The 20621-nt window shown below is 38.3% G+C and overlaps 1 protein-coding gene across 5 annotated transcripts in view; it reads left to right on the plus strand.

Annotated features, from left to right (window-relative positions):
* Positions 1-20621, plus strand: part of INVS (inversin) — a 99370-nt gene that overhangs the window by 71975 nt on the left and 6774 nt on the right. For all 5 annotated transcript variants that reach the window (XM_054060515.1, XM_054060517.1, XM_054060516.1 and 2 more), the window contains exons 12-16: positions 3251-3463; positions 8298-8599; positions 10201-10993; positions 17848-18080; positions 19510-19590. In XM_054060515.1, coding sequence (XP_053916490.1) covers positions 3251-3463; positions 8298-8599; positions 10201-10993; positions 17848-18080; positions 19510-19590 — 1622 coding nt within the window. The remainder of the gene's footprint in view (positions 1-3250; positions 3464-8297; positions 8600-10200; positions 10994-17847; positions 18081-19509; positions 19591-20621) is intronic.

A 20621-nucleotide genomic window follows, 5' to 3' on the forward strand; every position in this document is an offset into this window, starting at 1 on the left:
GCTACTGATTGAAGTGTTAAGTCTTCAGATATTGCCAGAGAATTGTGATCTTGTATCTAAAAGGAGTGGTGTAATCTTTGCCTCCAGTGTAAGCAGCTTTCCTAATGTGAAAAATCTCTTCTTTAAGTAAGACATTGCAACTTCAATTGTCTATACTTTTGAACCTTGAACTTCCAGAGATTTCTACAAGTATTTGGTCTTTCTAGTCTTATTTGAAATATTAAAGATCTTTTTCATTTATATAAAGTTGACAGTAGTTACCTACAAAGGATGAAAAGGCATTTCTGCTGCTGCTGGTGTAGACTGGAATTTCGCTTTTCTATTTGGTAGGAGTAGAGTGAGAAGAAAGAAAATGGGAGAAATGTAATGTTATGTTTTAAAATAGTGATTACAAATTACCTGGTGGTTAACTGTATTCTAAAGGCCTAATTTAAAAAAAAATCCTCCTGTAATCATAAAGAGACAGTGCATTTGCATCTCTTTTCTTTGTCTTTCATTGACATATAAATAATAGTTTTTCAAAAGTTATTTGAATTGTGGGGTTCAAATTAGTCACCTGACTGTGAAGATAATTGCTATTAGCAGAAACTTATAATGCCATATTTAGAGGAGATGACCTCTTCATAATTATAAATAAAATTATGATCAGTATGTCATACAAATTTGAATATCTGAACATTATAAAAACTTAAGGACTTTGAAACCCCATATTTTAGTGCTAAATTTGAGACTTCCATACTTATCCCAGTTTTCAGTTGCTTTCTTCCCCCATCATGTCTCTTTTGTTCTCTACTCTAAACCACTCAGATCTCTCTTCCTTTTCCATTCTCATTTCTTATTAAGAAACACAAATGAAAGTATAAGTAGTTCCTAATTAAGTAGTGCCAATGTTCTTTTTAGTATTTTTTGATACAAAATTAAATAAACATTTGCTGTTAAATTACTCTTAATAAGTAAGATTAAAAACCACTATTTTGCCAGAAAGGAGGCTTCTATTTTCCTTACTTTATAGAAATGTACTAACAATGCTCAAATGTCAGGAAAAGACCTTAGCTGTAGTTTTACTGAAGTCGTTGAGTTAGTATCTAATTTCCCTTTTAGCATTAATATACGTTCTTATGTATAAACTTAGGTTGCTGAAAATATAACTAGCACTATTCCAAATGTCAGCCCTTAAGCACTAGTCCATGTGCAAAACAAAACAGATTCCCAATATTTCAAGATGAATCAGACTTTGAGTATAATTCTCCTAAATATATATATATATATATATATATATTGTATATAAAAACTGCACAATCGCTTCTTAATAAACATCTACAAAACCTTGTTTTATTTTTAAGAGACTGGAAGTTTGGAAAATGGAAAAATCAAGTTGAGTAATGTAAGAGATAGTGGATATGGTCCATCTGTATTGGATTAAATAGGTTTTTAATCAGTAACAATTTCACCAAATAGTAATTTTTTGTCAAATATACCTACAGAAAGAAGCTTCGCTTCTTCACTTTTTAGAGCACAATATGAGATAGTACTTCAAAATTCAATAGTAGCGCTTCAAACTAAATAGATTAGTGAAAAGATGGAGCTGAGATTGCATCTCAGATTTTAAGCTTCCCATTTGCTTGTGGATATGTGATCAAGTGCTAGTCTGGAGGATGGTAGGTTTGCTGTTCTTTGCAAATTCATTTGATACCCCAACTTGATGTCTTGGATGCATCACGTGCTGCCAGGATAACTGCTGCTTGACCAACTTTATGCTAAATTATGTGTAGCAGCTGACGACTGATGTCGTCATCTTCTGTGAAGCCAGCTTGATTGACAAGCTATCTGCTTTAGAGATAACCAGTTGAAAAGAAAATTTATAACAGTCCTTGAACTGACACAACAGAGTAATGACTAGTTGTGAGAAGTGTATGTGAGCAGCCTTGAATGGGAGTGCCCAGTCATACAAACCTGTCTTCAGACTTGATTTGAGGATTTTTTTTTGCTTTCAAAGGTAGGCCTTAGGGAGTTAGAGAATCCACATATAAGAATACTGGTCAACATGACTGGGAATCATAATATAATACATTGTCTTGGTACATACATGCTGGGAGCATAAAATTTACTTTGGTATAATTTTGCACTTGTTAATTAAAATATTCAAAACTAGGTATTCTTTAAAGATGTTTCTGAGATGAAGTCCCTTCTGAGGTTTCCATTCCTGGGTCATCAGACATCTGCATCTCTTTAAATGTTATCAGCAACCTTGACATACAAATTTTCATGTTATGTCATTGTCTTTATTCCTGCAGACACTTCAGTTCAGATACTGTTAATCCTTCCATCACATCATTGCTGCATGGCAAGTCCAATTGTGCTTTCTGTCTGTTTTGTTTTGCTTACCAGCATTGCGTCCTAGCAAGTTACTATCAAGAAGAGACCTAATTTTCACAGTCACATGCATTGACACTTGCTATTTGATGGTCTTCTATTATATGGCTTTGATTATGGTTTGTGACTGATAATTTTCCCTAAATGTCTTTGTGTAATGTTTCAGTGTTGGTGAGGGATATGCGTACCTTTTGCTCCTCTTTTGACAGTGGGAATTTGGGGATTTTTTTTTTTTTTTTAAAGCTCTTTGGCATCTTTGACACCATTAAAACACAAAGGCAGTTAATATTTTTTATCACTTGTATCCATCTGAAAACAGAATTAAGTTGTCCTAGTGCTTTTAGAAAAATGTTATCCTTTGATGCAGATGTAATACTGCTGCTTGGCCAGTCATCCTGTCCGCGGTCATTGTTAGAGAAACTAAGTCAGATTTGGCAGGAAATGTCTAGAACTTGAATTCATATGCAAATAACACAAAAATGTTTTCAGTTGCTTTTTATTTAAATGATATGTCTGTATAAGAATCTAAATAGCAGCTTTCTTTTAGATTGCTTGCTTAGAGCAGTTGCTTCTATCAATTAGATCCGGGGGGGATTTTGATACAACACTTCATACAGTATACACTCCCCTCCCTCCCCTTATGTTTGGAGACTAAAATAATCCTTAACCATAGTCATGTTATCTAGAATGAGCAAGGCAGGAAAATAATATAAAAAAATAAGAAAAACAGGCTACTGTAAACAGTGTTTAAGCAGTCTTCATACTAGATGATGCCTTATTACAAAATGAGGATGAAGCTTATAAAGTAAATGCACGTTATGGGAAGGATTCTAGTTCAGCGGTAATTGTTGTGGCTTTGGTTGGGTTTTTTTTTCAGATACACTCCACTTGATTACGCCTTACTTGGTGAACACCATGAAGTGATTCAGTTCATGTTAGAACATGGGGCTCTGTCTATAGCTGCCATACAGGACATCGCTGCTTTCAAAATACAGGCTGTCTACAAAGGGTACAAAGTTAGGAAGGCATTTCAAGAGAGGAAGAATCTTTTAATGAAACATGAACAGCTGAGAAAAGACGCGGCTGCCAAGTAAGTCTGAGACTTGAGTTGTACTCCAGCATATAGACATTTGTCATAAGTTTGTGTATATTGGTGTATGATTTATTTGTTACTCATCATTGCTTGTTGTTCCATTTAGTAAAATTCATGAAACTGTAGGAAGCGTATAATGGATTTTGTTCTGTAAGCCTATAGATAGAAATTATTTTCCAGATAATCCCAGATTAAGTAACAACATTTATTAAATAATATACAAGAACAAGGCAAAATACAAAGGCTGAGAAACCAGCATGTTAGCATCCATGAATCTTTACCCGATATGATGATAAAAAGGCTTAGAAAATGTTTATCACTCCAAGGTAATGAAAATAATTATTGACCTATCAAGTCTTTGATATCAATTTTGAAAAGGTGTCCCATGGGCAGGGACACCTCCCACCAGAGCAGGCTGCCCAAGGCCCCATCCAACCTGGCCTTGAACACTTCCAGGGATGGGGCATCCACAACCTCCCTTGGAAACCTGTTCCAGTGCCTCACCACTCTCATCATGAAGAAATTCCTCCTTATGCCTAGTCTAAATCTGACCCTCTCCAGTTTATAGCCATTATTTCTTTTTAATCTGGAGAACTCTGCTTCTTGCTGTGTGGTCACAACTGACTTTAACAAGAGAGGTAATTTTATTCTCTGTGATAGAAGAATTTGTCATACCCCATTTTGAAGATTAAATGGAGAGGTGTTGCCTTATGGAAATTTGGGTGTGTTTTTATTGCTGTTTTTGAGTTTCTGATGTACTTTCTGAAAATTACTAAGCTGCTGTTGATTTGTTTGAAAACAATGGAAAGAAAGTCTGTGTACCAAATACCATAAAAATAGAATTAAAATACAATTGGAGTGTACAAACAAATCAAGTTGTCTCATAACAATTTTTTTTTTAATTGCAGTTTTATTATCTGTTATAAACTGGAGAGGACATTATGTTGTCATCATTCTGTGTACCCATCTGTGCATTCCACAGCTAACATCGGCCAGGGTGTTGCTGCATACAGACAACTAATATCCCTACTGGTGTTTAAAAATCTGCTCTCGAGATAAAAGTAGACATTATGTGGAAATCCAGAATGATAGTGAACTCCTAGATTGAAAAAGACCCAACTATTTAAGTGCATGTATTTAAAACTCACTTTGTAATATTATTTTAGAGAGTCTCACTAATATAAATGATCTGTAAGTCTACATGTTTTTGATCAGTCAGTTTGGTTTAGCAAAAAGTTAACCATCATCTCATATTATTTTCTGGTAAAGTTACACTCAGTGCATTCAGTGCCTGTGAAATATTCCTGTACGAGCATATTCTCCCATGTTGAACAAACTATAGCAAAGAAATGGTAATTTATAAAATGAGGATTAATGCAGGCCAAGCCAAAATGCACACTGTTATGGCAATAACCAGAGACATATCAGGAAACCAGTTTGTCTAAGCAGGGAAGCCACGGCAGAACTCAAATGCAAGAAGACAATATACGGAGGGTGGAACCAGGGATGGACTTCAAAGGAAGAGTTTAAAACATTGCTTAGACATGTAGGGATCGTGTTAGAAAAAACGGAACTCGGATAGAGTTGAGACTTGCAAGGGATGTCACAGATGATGAGATGAACTTCTGCCTCGACATTAATAGTGAACAGCTGAGCAAGGAAAATGTGGGCCTGTTGCCAAATGGTGCAAGTGATTAATGACAACAGATACATGTGGCAGAAATACTCAATGCCATCATTTTCTCAGTCTTCACCGTGCCACTGTGCTTAAAAGCAGTGGTTCAAGGAAGAGGAAAACTGCCAGCTATGAATGACGATTAAATCAGGGATTGCTTGAGAGAACACAGCCCAGACAAGTTCGTGGGACCAGCTGGGTTGCATCCAGACGTGTTGAGAGAACTAACCGGTATCCTTAAAAGGGCACTTTCCGATATCTTTAAAGATAAGCTTTTGGAGGAAAACTGCTCGGAAGAACATATGCAAAGAGTAGTTCTTAATGGTTCATCTTTAAACTGAAGTGTATATTGGTGAGAATTCCACATAAATCCATCATGAATCTGATGCTATGTAGTATTTTTATTTAAGAAGTAAAATATTATATTTCCAAGTAGCACCAAGGTGCATAAGACTCGTAAGCACATTGAAGACTAAAGCAGAAATCAGGATGGTGTTAATACATATGAGAAATAGTTGAGGAAAAAATAGGTGGTGAAATAAGGACAAACGGACAGCTTTACACATTTGGCAAGATCAATGTAGGAATACTGGATGGAAATTAACTGTCTTTTTTAACATTTTTGTTTAGGACTATCTGTTAAAAGGTTGTTTTAGATCATAAGCTGAACATGTTGTGATTCAACAGTGTCATGCTTTCAAAATCAAACATCATTCTAGATTATATAGCAGGAGATAACTTCTATACAACATGAAATATGACTCCTCTTGTTCCAGATAAAGTTTCAGCAGCAGTAGGATCATACCTGAAGATCTAAGTTATTATCTTTTAATTATTATTTTTTCAAGGAAAACTTTAAAAATGCTCTCTAGACACATGGACATGTTCTAAATTTAAAAAGTCCTCCACAGAGTAGGTACAAAAACCCTAACTGTTCTTAACAGAATAGAAAAGGTTGGTTACATTTCAGCAGGATCAAAAATTCAAAGCGTCTCTGTGTCTTCAGAAAGGCTGAAACTGTTCCATTCCATCTGCTAAAGGCTCAGTTGCCATTCTCACTCTGTAATGAAATATGACTATTTAGGACAAAATTCTATTAAAATTAAAGTCATAAATTTTGTCATGCCAGCTCAGTTATCACAGAGTAGTTTTCTGACTTTAAAGCCAAAATTTGGATCCTGCTGCATCGCCAGAACCTCCTGAGAATGACTGAGAGCCATAAGTTAGGAGCTCATCTACTTGCTTTACTTGTTCGTGAAACCTAGTGTCTCAATTTAGACAATAGTAGAACCTGGAAATTTTAATTTTGAAAATATCCTTCATTGTAAAACAAGTTGTATTTCTAACTAAATAAGCAAACTACAAGGGGAAGTTCATAAGTATTCTTCGGGAGTCTGTTAATCAATTGAGTTCTACTGTGACAGGATGATGATCTGTGAACAGGAAGCTTTGAAATCCCTTCCATTTATTATTTCATCACTTTCAGCTGACAAAATAGCACGCAAACAAGCCCTTTAAAAAAAATCCCCTTTTACTCCTCCTCAACTTCTAGTCGTGTGTAATTCCAATAACTTTACAGCTAGTATGTTGCTAAAGTTAATATTTTAAGTTAAAGTCATCATCAAAAGAGTGCAGGCCACTTGAGCTTGATTGTGTGTCACACAACCTCCATCACACTTTCTTTTCCGATACCCTTAATGGAGGATGCTGGTAATGGGCTGTTCGAGTCATGTGAAGAAAAGAAAAGGCTATCCTGTGAATAGTAAGATCTGATTTATTAGCTCAAACAGCAGAGTGATGGCAGTGAGATCCATACTGTATGCGAGACAGACATCCACACATTGTCGGTTTGTGGAACGCCAATATTATTTGAAACTAGCCACTTCTTTTTTTTCCATGCCAGAGGGACTACTGTACCTCAGGCTGCCAGGACTGTGTTTTTTTAGATCAATTAGCAGCTTTTCAGGTACAAACTCTAATCCACTTCCTTCTGCAGAGCATGCTTGATAGGATAGTACTGACAGATAAAGTTAAGGCTTCTCCCTGGCAGCTCACGCTGATATGACATATACTGGCATTGATACGACTCACAGGAACTGGGAATGGCATGCTGCATAACTAACCTGTCATATGCTGTGCTGCGAGCTAATGTGTCAGCAGTCTGCAAACTACATTGTAGCATAGGAAGCAAATTACAATACCAGACAGCTACATGTTACAACATTTACCACCTGTCCATTCCGACAGGAAAAATGTTCCTTCATCTTACAACCGGTACTTAATTTATAAAAACAAATTCAGTGGTAGGTAGATATGTAACATTTGCTACATGTTATTGAGTTTATTCTGATTTCTAGGAAAAAGAAATTAAAAGCGAAAGTGTAATGTAATTGCATCTGACTGTATTTCAAAATAGGCTGCAAAACTTCATTCAACATTCCTAACCTTGTCCAAAGTTCTTTTTTGTACTTATGCTATTTAAGAGATGCCTGACTTCTTTCGTTTGCAAAACCCAAATGTCATAATGTAATGCCATACTATGTGTAAGCAAGTTTTTAGTTCACATCTCATATTTTTGGTATTTTTCATTTGTATAATGTGTAGCCTGTTTCTGTAAAATAAATTCTTTAGGTATCTACTAATAATAAATACATAGCAGCAAGTTCGTATCAATAGCTAGTTTGAAACTGGTTTTTAATTGCCTGTATTAAGTATGTCTTTTATTAAAGTTTTCTGATTTTCAAATACAGTGCATTGCATTACTAAATTGTATGAAAATATTGTTCATTACTTATTCAAAACCTAGTTACTAGTATCACGTTTCTTGTCTTCTGACACCTTTTCAAGTCCTGTTTTTCATTTTTCTATATATATAAAACCCCTAAGTTTCATTGTTTTAAATAAGAGGCTGTTTTAAGATCAGTTTAAACTGCTGCAAACTGAAGCAGTTGGCTTATAAGGATTTACCTTGCAGCCACAAGCCAGTTGTTATTTTGGATCAAACTAAGATAATTCAATGCAATAGTTGACCCTTTCTCACCAAAAAAAGTTTTTATTGTGGCAGTGTCAGGTTTCTAAAGAGGAATGTGTTTAAGTTAGATACATGCTCCCAAGATTTTGTCTTTGGAATTCTTATGGTATTGACTGCAATTACAGGAAACGTGAAGAGGAAAGTAAGAGGAAAGAAGCCAAGCTGCAGAAAGGGATGCAGAATGTGGAACAAAATAGCTTTCGAGTACAACAGAATCCTGCACATCAAGAGAAGACTACCAGCATCTCACAGTTACCGAATAAACCAGCTGATGTACAGAATAAGAGACCTCTGATGCTCAATGCTTCACAAATTCAGCCAGGGAGAAACAGTAGAGGTTCACCTAAAGCTTCTCATAACAAAGGGACACCAAAGGAGAGCTGCCTATCAGCAGAGCCACAGAGAGAAGGTCATAAAATCAGGCAAGGTTTGTAATCTTTTTTAATTGTCCTAATTATCCTTTTTGTCCATGTTTGGGGATGTTTTATACATAGGGTCTATTTATCTCTCTGTCATTTCTTGTTCTTTGATTATTTAAGCAATTCATACAGGATACAGTTAGATACAGATTCTTTTACTGCATGTGTTTTGTCAACTTAAGTAGTCAAAAATACCAGTTATACAATGTCTGTAAAAATACCTAAAATACGTCAGAACACGGTGTTGAGAGTTCTTCTATTATTTGCACTGCCTGGAGAAAATAAGATTAAAGATATATGGCATATCTGTGGTATACTTTAAGAATATTAATGGAGAATTGTAACTTGTTTTTAAACAAGGTTAAAATGAGTATAAAATTGTTCCAAGTGGCATCTCTAGAGCTGTTCAGTCAGCTTAATTCTCCGCAACAGGGTTTTCACATTATTTGTCTTTGAAATCCTCATGTTGAGAACACTCCAGGATATTTTTTGAGGAGTAACACTGTTTTTAAAAACTGTACTATGAAACAGTGTGTCAAAGCTCTTTCTGTTACTTTTCCTGCCCTGCTGCACTCTTTTATTCTATCTGTAAACGCATCATCAGTTTATCATCATTTCTTGACCATTCTTATTTAGGTTTGCAAGGTACACATTTTAATAACATTTCAGTCAGTTCTGACTCCAACCAGTTGTAGGAGCCTATGGCTCAAATCTTTCAAACTGGTAATGTTAAAGCATCTTTGTTATCATTAGAAGCAAAAATTGGATAAGTTTCTTTAAGGTAAGTTGCAAGAACTTCTCAGATGTAAAATTGCTGCTAATTTCTCTGGAAGTTCTGCTAATCAGAATATTATAATAATCCAAGCCCTGTTTGTTACATTTTGTCCTGTATGGTCTGTTTTCCCATTCCCCTGTTAGTTTCTTAATGAAATAGAAGGTGTATGGTGCATGGAGATTTTCAGTTTTGCGCTCCAATCTGGCTTCCGAGTCATCCTTGTGTGAGTGTTTAGAAGCAGTTGTCATACAGGATTCATTTTCCCACCCTAGACTTGGAAAAGAAATCTTGCAGCAAGGGAAAAATGAGAAGAACTTCATAGATTCAGTTACGATGCCAAAGGAAGTACTGAAAAGCCAAGCGCCCTGGGTTTCCTGGGTCAGTGGGTTACCCTGTCTGTCATCGTGTGCCAGGATGCAGGGTGGCTAGAGCAGAAGCTTAGCAAATAAGTTTGAAACAGGTAAGGTTTGTGTTCACTGGAATGAGCAGGTGTGTTTGTGGGGCTGCATTCCTGCGCCACATGGTGAGCTGGTTTCTTTGAAGAACATCAGTATACTCAGGGAGATGAAGAAATGGTTTCTCCCTGTGAACTATTTTAGGCATCTAACTCAAATGTAATGTGAGAAATAAAAGCTTAAAGAATGATAAGCAACTGAAGGGGATTGTGTTGTTGCAGGCAAGAGTGTCCTGTTTGGATCCTTCATGATTATAAGTTTATTTCATTTAAGTAAATCCTAATGTGCCTCAAAGGTAATTGACCAAAAATATTAGAGATGTAATCTATGTTTTGCTAGATCAGAGACTGAACATTGGTTTCTGTTTCTCTGCCTTAAGATTCAATGAGGAAACACATCAAAAGCAAGTCAAGTTCTGTCCACTTCCATTGTGGAAAAGCAAAAGTTGAAGTGAAACATCAGATTGCAGCTGCTACAGAACTGGATGGAGAGAAGCACAAGGAGCACAGCATTGAGACAACAGGTACTTGTGCTCGGCGGAGCAGAAGGCATGCTTCTGCTTGTAGGACTGCAAGTGCTGGGGAAAAATTAAGAGATCAAAGTCAGTCTTCATCTGGCAATAAGGACCGTTGTGATGGAACAACCATGTTCTTCTGCAGTCCTGGTGGTACTGGTGGAATTGCAAAAAACTCAAAGCAGTGTGAAGCTGCTTCCAGAAGCAAAAGGAATCAGCAGAAATCCAGAAATAAAGAGGTAAATGATGAGCGATGTTCACCAGCTGGCTCTAGTAGACCAGGAAGTGCCAAAACAGTATTTGTAAACACCAGAAATGGCAGCACGCATGCTGTAGAACAAACTAACAGAGTGGGAAATAATGAATTAGCAAAAAAAGACTCTCCTTTATTGTCTGCTGAGGCAGAACCCACCAGAACTGTGCCAAGAAACCCAGCAGTGTGTTCTGCTCCTGACAACAGTTTGAACTTGGAAAAAGCAGCCATAATTGGATCCAGAAATGCAGATGATCAATTATGTTCTATGGCATGGCAAAGTACAAATATTGAACTTATCCCTTTAGAGATTCGATTACAGATCATAGAAAAAGAAAGAAAAAGAAAAGAGCTGTTTCGGAAGAAGAACTATGCTGCTACAGTGATACAGAGGACATGGAGAAGGTAAGTCTACTGTTGCAATAGCTAGAGAAATGTGATGTAAATTAAATTAGGCTTGCTTTATTAATTAGGCGTGCTTTATTTGGTCTTTTTGCTTATGACATTAACCAGTGATAAATCGGAGATGTAATAATTTTTCACCAAACAAGTGGAAGTGGGTTCCAGTTGCCTAGAATTACATTAGTAAATTCATTAAAAGTGCAGGGTAAGTGATGACTTCTAATAATTGGAGAAATTATTAAACTTCTGTTTCAAGCACTGATACTTCTTTGGAGAGTGGCGGTCAAGATTTGCCTAAGCCTAGAGTTCGCTGGTGTTGTACACATATCGGGATATAGGATTTTTCCTGAAAAGGTTGTTACACCCGTTTCTTTTACCACCATTTACTGTTGCACCTGAAATTGTATTCTGACTTGACTTTTAACTGGCTAACCAAACTACAAGAGGTTTGGAAGCTTCGGAAGTTAATTTCCAAAACTTGAAACTAACTTGAATAACTTCATTAAGCAGGAACAACTATTGTAAGAAGAGGAAGACAGGAGGAAGTGAGATGTCCCAATGTTTTCTTTCTGTAGTATTGTTCTGCTTTCATGAATGCATTAGTTTCAACCTCAGAAATACAGTCATTCATGATATACATGCTCCTTAATATTTCCTTTCTTATAAAAAGTGATAGGAAGGAAGATTGCACAAGGGAGGATTAGATTGGATATTAGAAAAATTTCTTTACCAAAAGAGTGGTAAAGCATTGGCACAGGCTGCCCAGGGAAGTGGTGGAGCCTCCTTCCCTGAATTATTCAAAAAGTGTGTAGCTGTGGCACTTTGGGACATGGTTTCATAAGCACGGCGGTGTTAGGCTGACAGTTGGACTTGATGATCTTAGAAGTCTTTTCCAACCTTAATGATTCTGATTCTAACAGTATGGCAGGTGTAGATAAATATAATATAATAATATGTACATAATTCTTGTTTCCTTTTTTTTGAAATTTTCTTGAGTTTTTTATTGAAATTTTCTTGAGTTTTTATGTGGATGCAGAAAACTATAAATTGCTGATTTTTACTAATAACCAATCTTTCCAGGTCTCTCACTAGCTTAACAGTTTCATATATGTTTTAATATTCCTTAGTATTCAATTAAAGAAAGAATAATGAGGAAGTTCCTTTGAGAACTCAACTCTCACACCTCATGGTATAGTTCAATAATACTGCAGAAATTGTTCCTCCACCCAAACTGTATCAAAAGGAGCAGCTAGTGGATGTCTGAGAGCATATAAAGTGTAGTAAAGTCCTTTATACTAGTCCCTGGGAAACCTGCACGTTTCCTGCAACAGCAGAATCGTGTACAATGCCCAGCTGCTTGCAGAATAAACAGTGAGCGACTGGTAGACCTCCCCTCTTCTGGGCCATACTGGAAGCTTTAGTTTCTTTGCAGAGAAATTCAGAGGGGTGGGTTCTTTCCTGTGCTGTGCCCAGAGCCGAGTACTAGCTGTCTTCCCAGTGCAGGGCAGCATCTGCATCCAACCTGCTTTGCCACAGCGTGGAACAGAGGGAAGCACTCAGCAGTGGAGCACTCAGCAGCTAGAGTACAAAGGTCTGCTCTCTTTGTCACCACAGTCAACCTGGGCTGTTCAGCCACTCCAATAATGTTCTCCGGGCCACATCAAGCAAAGCCAGGACCAAAAGTTAAGAGACAACACCTCTAAATTCTTAGGGTATTAGCCTGCTGTTGTGACAATAAACTATCTTTTTGCCAACTACCACGTAGTTCTGAAAAACTAAAACAGAGGCATAAGGTTGTGCTGCTTGCTTTCTTGTGGTGGTTCCAGGCTTAAAAGAATTCTATTTCTTTTTTTGCAAGATGGAGTTTTACCTGTGTTCCCTATTGTAGGAAATAGCAGGGAGCTAAGAGACAAGTATTACTAGCAGCTTGTTTGGGGAGTTCTGAGAACCAGTAAGTTCTCTCATTGCTTTTCACAGTTAACTTATGAAGTATGAAGAAGTCTTGTCTTTCTCAGAAAGAGCTGATGTTGCCCATTCGTAGGGAAGGAACACTAGACAAGACAAACCATGGTCCAAGCTCACAGTCTGCTTCTTCCTAGGCTGATATTTTCTTTTACTGATCAGTGTAAATATTTCCAAGATTGAGGCTGCATTTACAGGCCAGTAGTATTCCAAGTTGTCTCTTCAGTGTTGCTGGAGTCTAAAAGTTACACTGGCTTTTGTGAGTACCTTCCTATTGCACTGAAAATTAAAATTTTGGAATATGGTATTTTTAATACATTTTGGAGCCTCTTTTTTTTTTGCTGAAAATTCTGACTTTTCTGTACAGTATCACCTACTTACATACTTCTGTCACCTTTGCTCTCCATTTGCTGTTTATGCATCCAGCTCTGGACCTCCCAGTACACGAAAGACATGGACCTGTTGGAGCAGGTCCAGAGGAGGGCCACAAAAATGGTCAGAGGGATGGAGAACCTCTCCCAGGAAGAAAGGCTGAGAGAGTTAGGCTTGTTCAGCCTAGAGACAAGGCTCTGGGGAGAACCAGTTGTGGCCTTTCAATATGTAAAGGGGCTTAGAGGAAGGACTGAGGGGGACTTTTTGCTAAGGCCAAGATAGGACATGGGGCAGTGGTTTTAAACTGGCAGAGGGTAGGGTGAGATTAGACATAAGAAGGAAATTTTTTTACAATGAGGGTGGTGAGGCACTGGAATAGGTTGCCTTGAGAAGATATGGATGCCCCATTCCTGAAGGTGTTCAAGGCCAGTTTGGATGGGGCCTTGAGCAACCTGGTCTGGTGGAAGGTATCACTGTCCATGGCGGGGGTGGGGGAGGGTTGGACTGGGTGATCTTTGAAGGTGCCTTCCAACCCAAACCATTACATGATTCTGTGCCATGTTTCTCATACCCACACTGAACCACAAAGGAAAGCAGCCACTTGTTCTCCCAATGATCCACCACTTCTGCCATCAGCTCTCTCCGCTGCTTGTTTGCGGCTGAATAAATACTGCCTGTCTTTCTATATTTTTCCAAATGCTCTGTAATTGCTGCTCAATTCTATCAATGTCCTAGTTGGCCACCTTTTCTAATTTAGATTGCAGTTCTTGTCTGATGTGTTCAGACCCTGTCAGATATCAAAAGCTAAGGTAATTCAGGAGCAGGTTAGGAGAGTATATCCGTAAGAAATACTTCAGAAGGCTCCACTGTTTTCACTTAACACCAAATTAAAATCCTTACAGAAGAGTAGGCTCATGCCATACGCTTTCAGTCAAAGTGTAAAAACATGTAGTGAGTGCTTGTACAAATTTCCTCACAAGATTTGGGATCTAAAGCCTTGTGTAGAGCTAGCTTCCCTGTGTAGAAATCTTTGCATTCCATTTACAGTTTTGACTATCTAAAGGTTTTGGCTGGATCTTTCTAAATTCTCCAGCTACTGAAACAGCGGTGGTGTGCTACCTCAGCAGGAAGTGCATGCACTTATATCACTTTGGAGTTGTGAGGGTTAAAGATTGTTTAAATGACATTTGTTATTTAAAGAATTAATAAAGTTAAATAAATGTGTTTGTTCTGTTTGCAAAACTCATCTTTTAGAGGATACCAACAAGGATCATAAATTCTTTAAGACTGTGGGAAAGATCAGTTTGGCAGTTTGCTTTTGCTAGAGCCTTGATGGAGTTTGTAAAGTTTGCAGCAATAGCATAATGTGTTTATTTCCATTAATGTTTTGATGCAGAACACAGAACAGTTCATTGGGCAGCAACGCTGACACCAAGTGCCATGCTTCTCTCCTGCATTCTCTCTCCCAGGCCCACCAGTTCTGCTGTCTTTCCTCCTTATGCTTCAGGCTGAACATGAGCTTTATTGTCTGAGTGTTTTGAAACTCACATGGATGACGAGAGCTGTGAAATTGGACCAGATTTCCTCCTCCCAATTTCCACTCGTTTACCACAGCATTTATGTTTGTTTTTTAAAAAAGAGAGTTCTGCCTCTTCCTTTGAAGCAGACTTCATGCATATCCCCAAAAAAGACATGGTGTGGGTATTTCAGGATGTGGATCCCAAGTCAGAGGGTGGCACCTGCCTGCCAAGAACTCATGGTTAGCGTTTCTAGCTAGCCCACAATAGCCAGCTGCATGTGCTGGCTGCTAACATGTCTGTTATTCTGACAGTCTCTCTGAAATACCTATTTTGCCATCCACTGTACATCAAATTATAGTTCGTAAGTGAATACGTACTATATGGCTGTGGGTTCTGCTCAGTCCTGTGTTTGTCTTTTGGGTCCAGACTTGCACTGGTAAATACCAATGTACTTGTAGTCAGCAATAGAATTATACATGGTTAACATATAATTAGAAACATGTAGAAGTACATGCCTGAGTTCTGGCATTTCTCTATATTAGCATTAATACATTTGCCTCACTGCAAATTTTATAGTCGTGATTTACTTACCTAAAGTTTACTGAGAGCTGTTGTGGTCGTGGTCTGCTTACATGTATTAAGCCTGCCTTTTTTGAGAAAATGTTTAAATTCCCACAGTCCACAAACTTTATAAATGTACTCCTCAAAAGTGTTTTTTAAGGCGTGTGGCTTGCCAAAGGTTAATTGCTTATCCTGCTCACTGAGGCTTACCGAGTCTGTGTCTGGCTTGCTCTCTCATGGGGGACACTGAAGCCTGTGCCATTCTCCAGGGTCCTCAATAGCCAACAGATGGAAACAAGTTGGTTGCTGTCACTGTTGTTCTTCTGCTGGAGTCAAGATAAATATTTTTATGTGTTATTGCTATATGCATACTTTGACCAGAAGTAGGTTTTAAGTTTAGAGCTTCTGTAGCAATAAAGATGAATGCCATTTGCCAGCTTTGTCATTCTGCCCATGTATTCCATGTTTCTTTTATGTGCAGTAGTTTTGTTGACAAAGCATTGGGTATTTTGTTAAGGCACCACATCAGATTCATAGAACATCAAAAGTTGGTCCCATTCTTCTTTTTTGTCACCAGAATCAGAATGATCTGTTATGTGAGAGCTGAATTAAAAAAATGTGCACACGCTGTGAGGACAACTGCCTACATCTTCTCAGTGTCAGAGCCTCATAGTTGTTTTCTTGTCATTGAAAACTACCAGTAGGTCTCTACAACCATGAAATCACAGCTGGGTGCAAAGGTGGAGTGCCTGTGAATGGGACATTTCACTTATCAGCAAAGGCCCTGGCAGTAATTACCGAATTCCAAGAAAATAGCTTAGTATTCTTTTCTGCTCGAGTATAAAACAGTTCCCCAGTTGTTTTCTCTGCAGTGATATTCACATAACCCATCCTTAGCTCAAGTCACTAATTGTATTTGTGCCCCTCCCCCCTTCACTTTCTCTTCCTCTCTTACCCCACTGAAAAGTTCTAAGTGAAGTGTTATTTAACAAGACTGGATCACTTTTTTTCTTTGCCTCAAAACTCCTGTTCTGAATTCATGCAGCACTTTGCAACTTGCAGGTGCTACGAACATTTATTGGTAAAATGCAGTTGCTCCCCATTTGTTATGTACTTTAATGAGCTGTGTAACAGCACATGCCTGAATTCTGAAGCTCCACTAAATTAAGATTAAATACATTTGTCTCACCCAGCAAATTTCACAGAGATAATTTACTAAGCTTATTGAAAGTTTAAAATTATTGGGGCTGTAACTGAGCATATCATCCCCCTTTGGCATTCTATTGTGCTTTTATGTACTCATTTCCTGTATGTGGCTGCTGTTTTGTTTGAATTATGTAGTTCAGTGGGTTATAACACATGTTTAAACAATTTGTATCTGATTGTGTTGTCTTTCATTTTAATTTAGAACTTGTTGCAGATGGAGCAACAGAACAAAATCACCTCTTTCTTCCTTATTCCCTTTACTAGGGCATCCAGTAGAAGCCTTTTTGAATGTTGGAGTGGATGATGATCAGTGTGGTTTGGCCCTTTACCAAACACTTATAATTAACATTTTACAAGTGTTACTCAGAATTCATTTGTGACACGTTTGTACTGGGAACATTTCAGAGTTAATTGTGAGGCCAGTTAATTGACTTGCGAGTGTGAAATGCCAAGGTCTGACTGGATCCTTCTACCAATATCTGATTGGATCCTTCTATCTGTTCAAGAAAAAAAACCAAAACAAAACAAACAATTCCTTGTTGCTGATGCCATTGGCCACCAAAGTGGGAAGGACAGATCATCTGCTATTATCACGGGAAGGGAAGGGAAGGGAAGGGAAGGGAAGGGAAGGGAAGGGAAGGGAAGGGAAGGGAAGGGAAGGGAAGGGAAGGGAAGGGAAGGGAAGGGAAGGGAAATGCTGAAAATGAGGTAAGGGGAGCATCTTCACAGAAGGGATGGAAAGCAGCTCATTTTCCTGTGGTTTGTGTAGAATGTGCAGTTGAACCTGTAAGAGGTAGATTCGACTTCATCTCTTGCACTGGTTGAGAATACAAAGTGGGAAGGCACACGAGAAAATTTGGTGTTACTAGGCTGTGAATCTAGTGAAAACAAGAAAACAATATTGATTATACTGCTATGTTATAAATATTTACAGGTTTTGTCTCTTTCAGATTAGTATTATAAAGCAGTTGATAAGCTGATGTTGCGGTACTGTAACTTTTGATACCTGTAGTGCCAGATTTTTATTACCTGTGTGATATAAGGGATGCATCTAGAATTGAACCCAGCTCCTACTTTTTCTTAGCAAAAATTTCTCATCCAAATGACTTAGCACATCAGTGGGAGTTCTGTTTTCCCAGTTACTCATGTAATCCACCATGTGAACTGATGCATGGAAAGCACTGAAGTTAAAACAGGTCACCTAAAACAAGTGCTCTTCTCTTTTCTGCTCTCTAGTTACCAGCTAAGACAGGAGTTGTTTCAGCTTCTTAGTGCCAAGCGGCAGTGCAAAGAAGATGAAGACAAATGGAGACAAGAGACAGCTGCCTTCTTCATTCAGGTTGCTTGGAAAAAACAGCTGAACCATAGCCCTCTGAAATCAGTTCCTTCATGTAAAAATCCAAAATCTATAAACAAAACCAGCTCAGCCATAAAGCCCAGCAAGCAGTCCATCCTTAAGCAGATATATGGTAATTTTGGCTTCACTATACTTGATTTTAAATAGCTACCCTTTTCTTTTTATAACAGACTGTTCCCTGTAGTTTGGATTCTTCTATGCATTTCTTACCTAATTATAAGGGATTTCAACTATTTAAAAAAATTAGTCTGAATCTCGGATGTTCTGGGTGATTTTCTGTTTCAGATTGAAAAAACAACGCCTCTGTGATTGAAAATGGTTGCTTCTAAAGGTGTTTGAATCACCACATACACCATTACTCCAGCACAGGTCTTGAGCAACCAAACAATTCTGTTGACAGAGCTGCTCACATATGTAAATATGGAAAGAGACTAAAGCACTTAAGCTAGGGATAGCTTCCTGAATTGATGCACAGTGGCTATCAGGATCATGGCTTCATTGTTTTATGCATTGTTCTATGCTTTTTGGGGGTTGTATTGTTTTCTATTGTTGTATGAGGACAGGCTGAGAGAGTTGGGGTTGTTCAGCCTGGAGAAGAGAAGGCTCCAGGGAGACCTTATAGTGGCCTTCCAGTACCTGAAGGGGCTACAAGAAAGCTGGAGAGGGACTTCCTACAAGGGCATGGAGTGATAGGACAAGGGAGAACGGCTTTAAATTGGAAGGGGGAAGATTAGATTAGACATTAGGAAGAAATTTTTCACAGTGTGGGTGGTGAGGCACTGGCACAGGTTGCCCAGGGAAGGTGTGGATGCCCCATCCCTGGAGGTGTTTAAGGCCAGGTTGGATGGGTCTTTGAGCAGACTGACCCAGTGGGAGGTGTCCCGGCTCATGGCAGGAGCATTGAAACTGGATGATTTTTAAGGTCCCTTCCAACCCCAACCATTCTATGATTCTAACTATTTCCATTTGAAGAATGTGGTCTTGTTGCATGTTAATAACTTCCTTGTTTGAAGACAGTTGGTCTTTGTTGGAAGAGCAAGATCATCTTTTATGATAACACTGCTTTGCACTGTGCCTAAATGTGGGTGGTGCAAAGAAACGCAGCTTGAAGAAAGGGTAGAAGAAAGGCATTGCTTTTAAACCTTGAGTTCCATGATAGGGTGGATCACTGATGGAGTAGGGGTCAGCTAACTATGGGTATTTCACCAGGTAGTGAGTCACTTATATCATGGCTCTGTAGGTAGCCAAAAAAGATAAAAAAAAAATACATAGATAAAGCTAACCATTTTATTTTCCTTCTTTTTTTATAGCAACTGCAAGATGTATTTGAACTTCAGTTAAACTTCAGCTGTGGTTGTCACAATTTTCTGTCATACAGAACATCTCATGAGTTTCCTCATCATAAATGAGAATAATTTTCAGGATAAAATAATGCCATAGCATGTAGGACAGGGTCTGACAGGCAGTGGAAATAGTTTATAGCTATGCATAAGCACATCTTTCTCTGAATTAACACAGAGCCGTTATATTGTTCATTGCAGGACGGTCTCAGGAAGGCAAAGGTTGTCAGCCAACAAGACCTCCTTCTAAGCTGAAACTTTCTGATGTGCAGTTGGTCTCAGGTAAGACACATACACTGTAAGAATACTTCATTGTTTATATGCGGATGAGGTTGGTTTCATTTTAGAAAAGAAAAAATCTGCTCAAGATATGGGATCTTACATCAAAACACATACCTCCTCCGAAACTGTTGTGATTGCACGCTCTTTCTTCCGTTACTTTTAGACTTGCTTGAACAGTGTACTTTTAGCCTTATGTTGAATCCTTTATATGGCTTTCAGTTGGAAGGGGGAGATTTACATTAGACGTTAGGAAGAAATTCTTCACAGTGAGGGTAGTGAGGCATGGAAACAGGTTGCCCAGGAAAGCTGTGGATGCCCCATCTCTGGAGGTGTTCAAGGCTACGTTAGATGGGGCCTTGAGCAGCCTGGTCTGATGGGACGTGTCCCTGCCCGTGGAACTGGATGATCTTTAAGGTCCCTTCCAACCCAAACCATTTTATGACTCTATGATAGGAAAACCTATTTTCATTGGGCTGTTAATAGGAAAGACCTTAATATAATGGCCTTGTACTGTGATAAGCCAGATAATATTCTCCTGTGGTTAAAACTGCTTACTGATGTTCGTACTTTGGTTCAGCAACACAAGTGTTTGCAAGTCCTACAGAAGTAAACAGAGCCGATTGCTCCATGTGCCAATAATTTACATACCTGTTTGTTAGAAATACATGGTTTAGTGCAGAGACAAAACCTTCACAATCGAAAGTTACTCAGCTGATCTCTGCCCTTTCTTCTAAAGTGGCATAATGGGGTTCCTTGCGCTGTGCATAGAGCCTTGATTATATCATAGAATTTTACTTGCAGTAAGTTTTAAGGCTCTAACAAAATCCTGCATTTATTTGCTGCTGAATTCCAGAGCCATGTAATTGTTACCAGGTGTTCCTTGGGAAAGCCATAGAATCATAGAACCACCAGGTTGGAAAACACCTTGGATTATCAAGTCTAATCATTCCTATCAGTTCTGTTTGTATCGGAAATTTTATGTATGGAACTGGTACTGGGAAAGGAAGGCTGGCGCGATCAGGAGGGTGGAG

Source organism: Cuculus canorus, chromosome 2 (genome assembly GCF_017976375.1).
Source record: "Cuculus canorus isolate bCucCan1 chromosome 2, bCucCan1.pri, whole genome shotgun sequence".
NCBI lineage: Eukaryota > Metazoa > Chordata > Aves > Cuculiformes > Cuculidae > Cuculus > Cuculus canorus.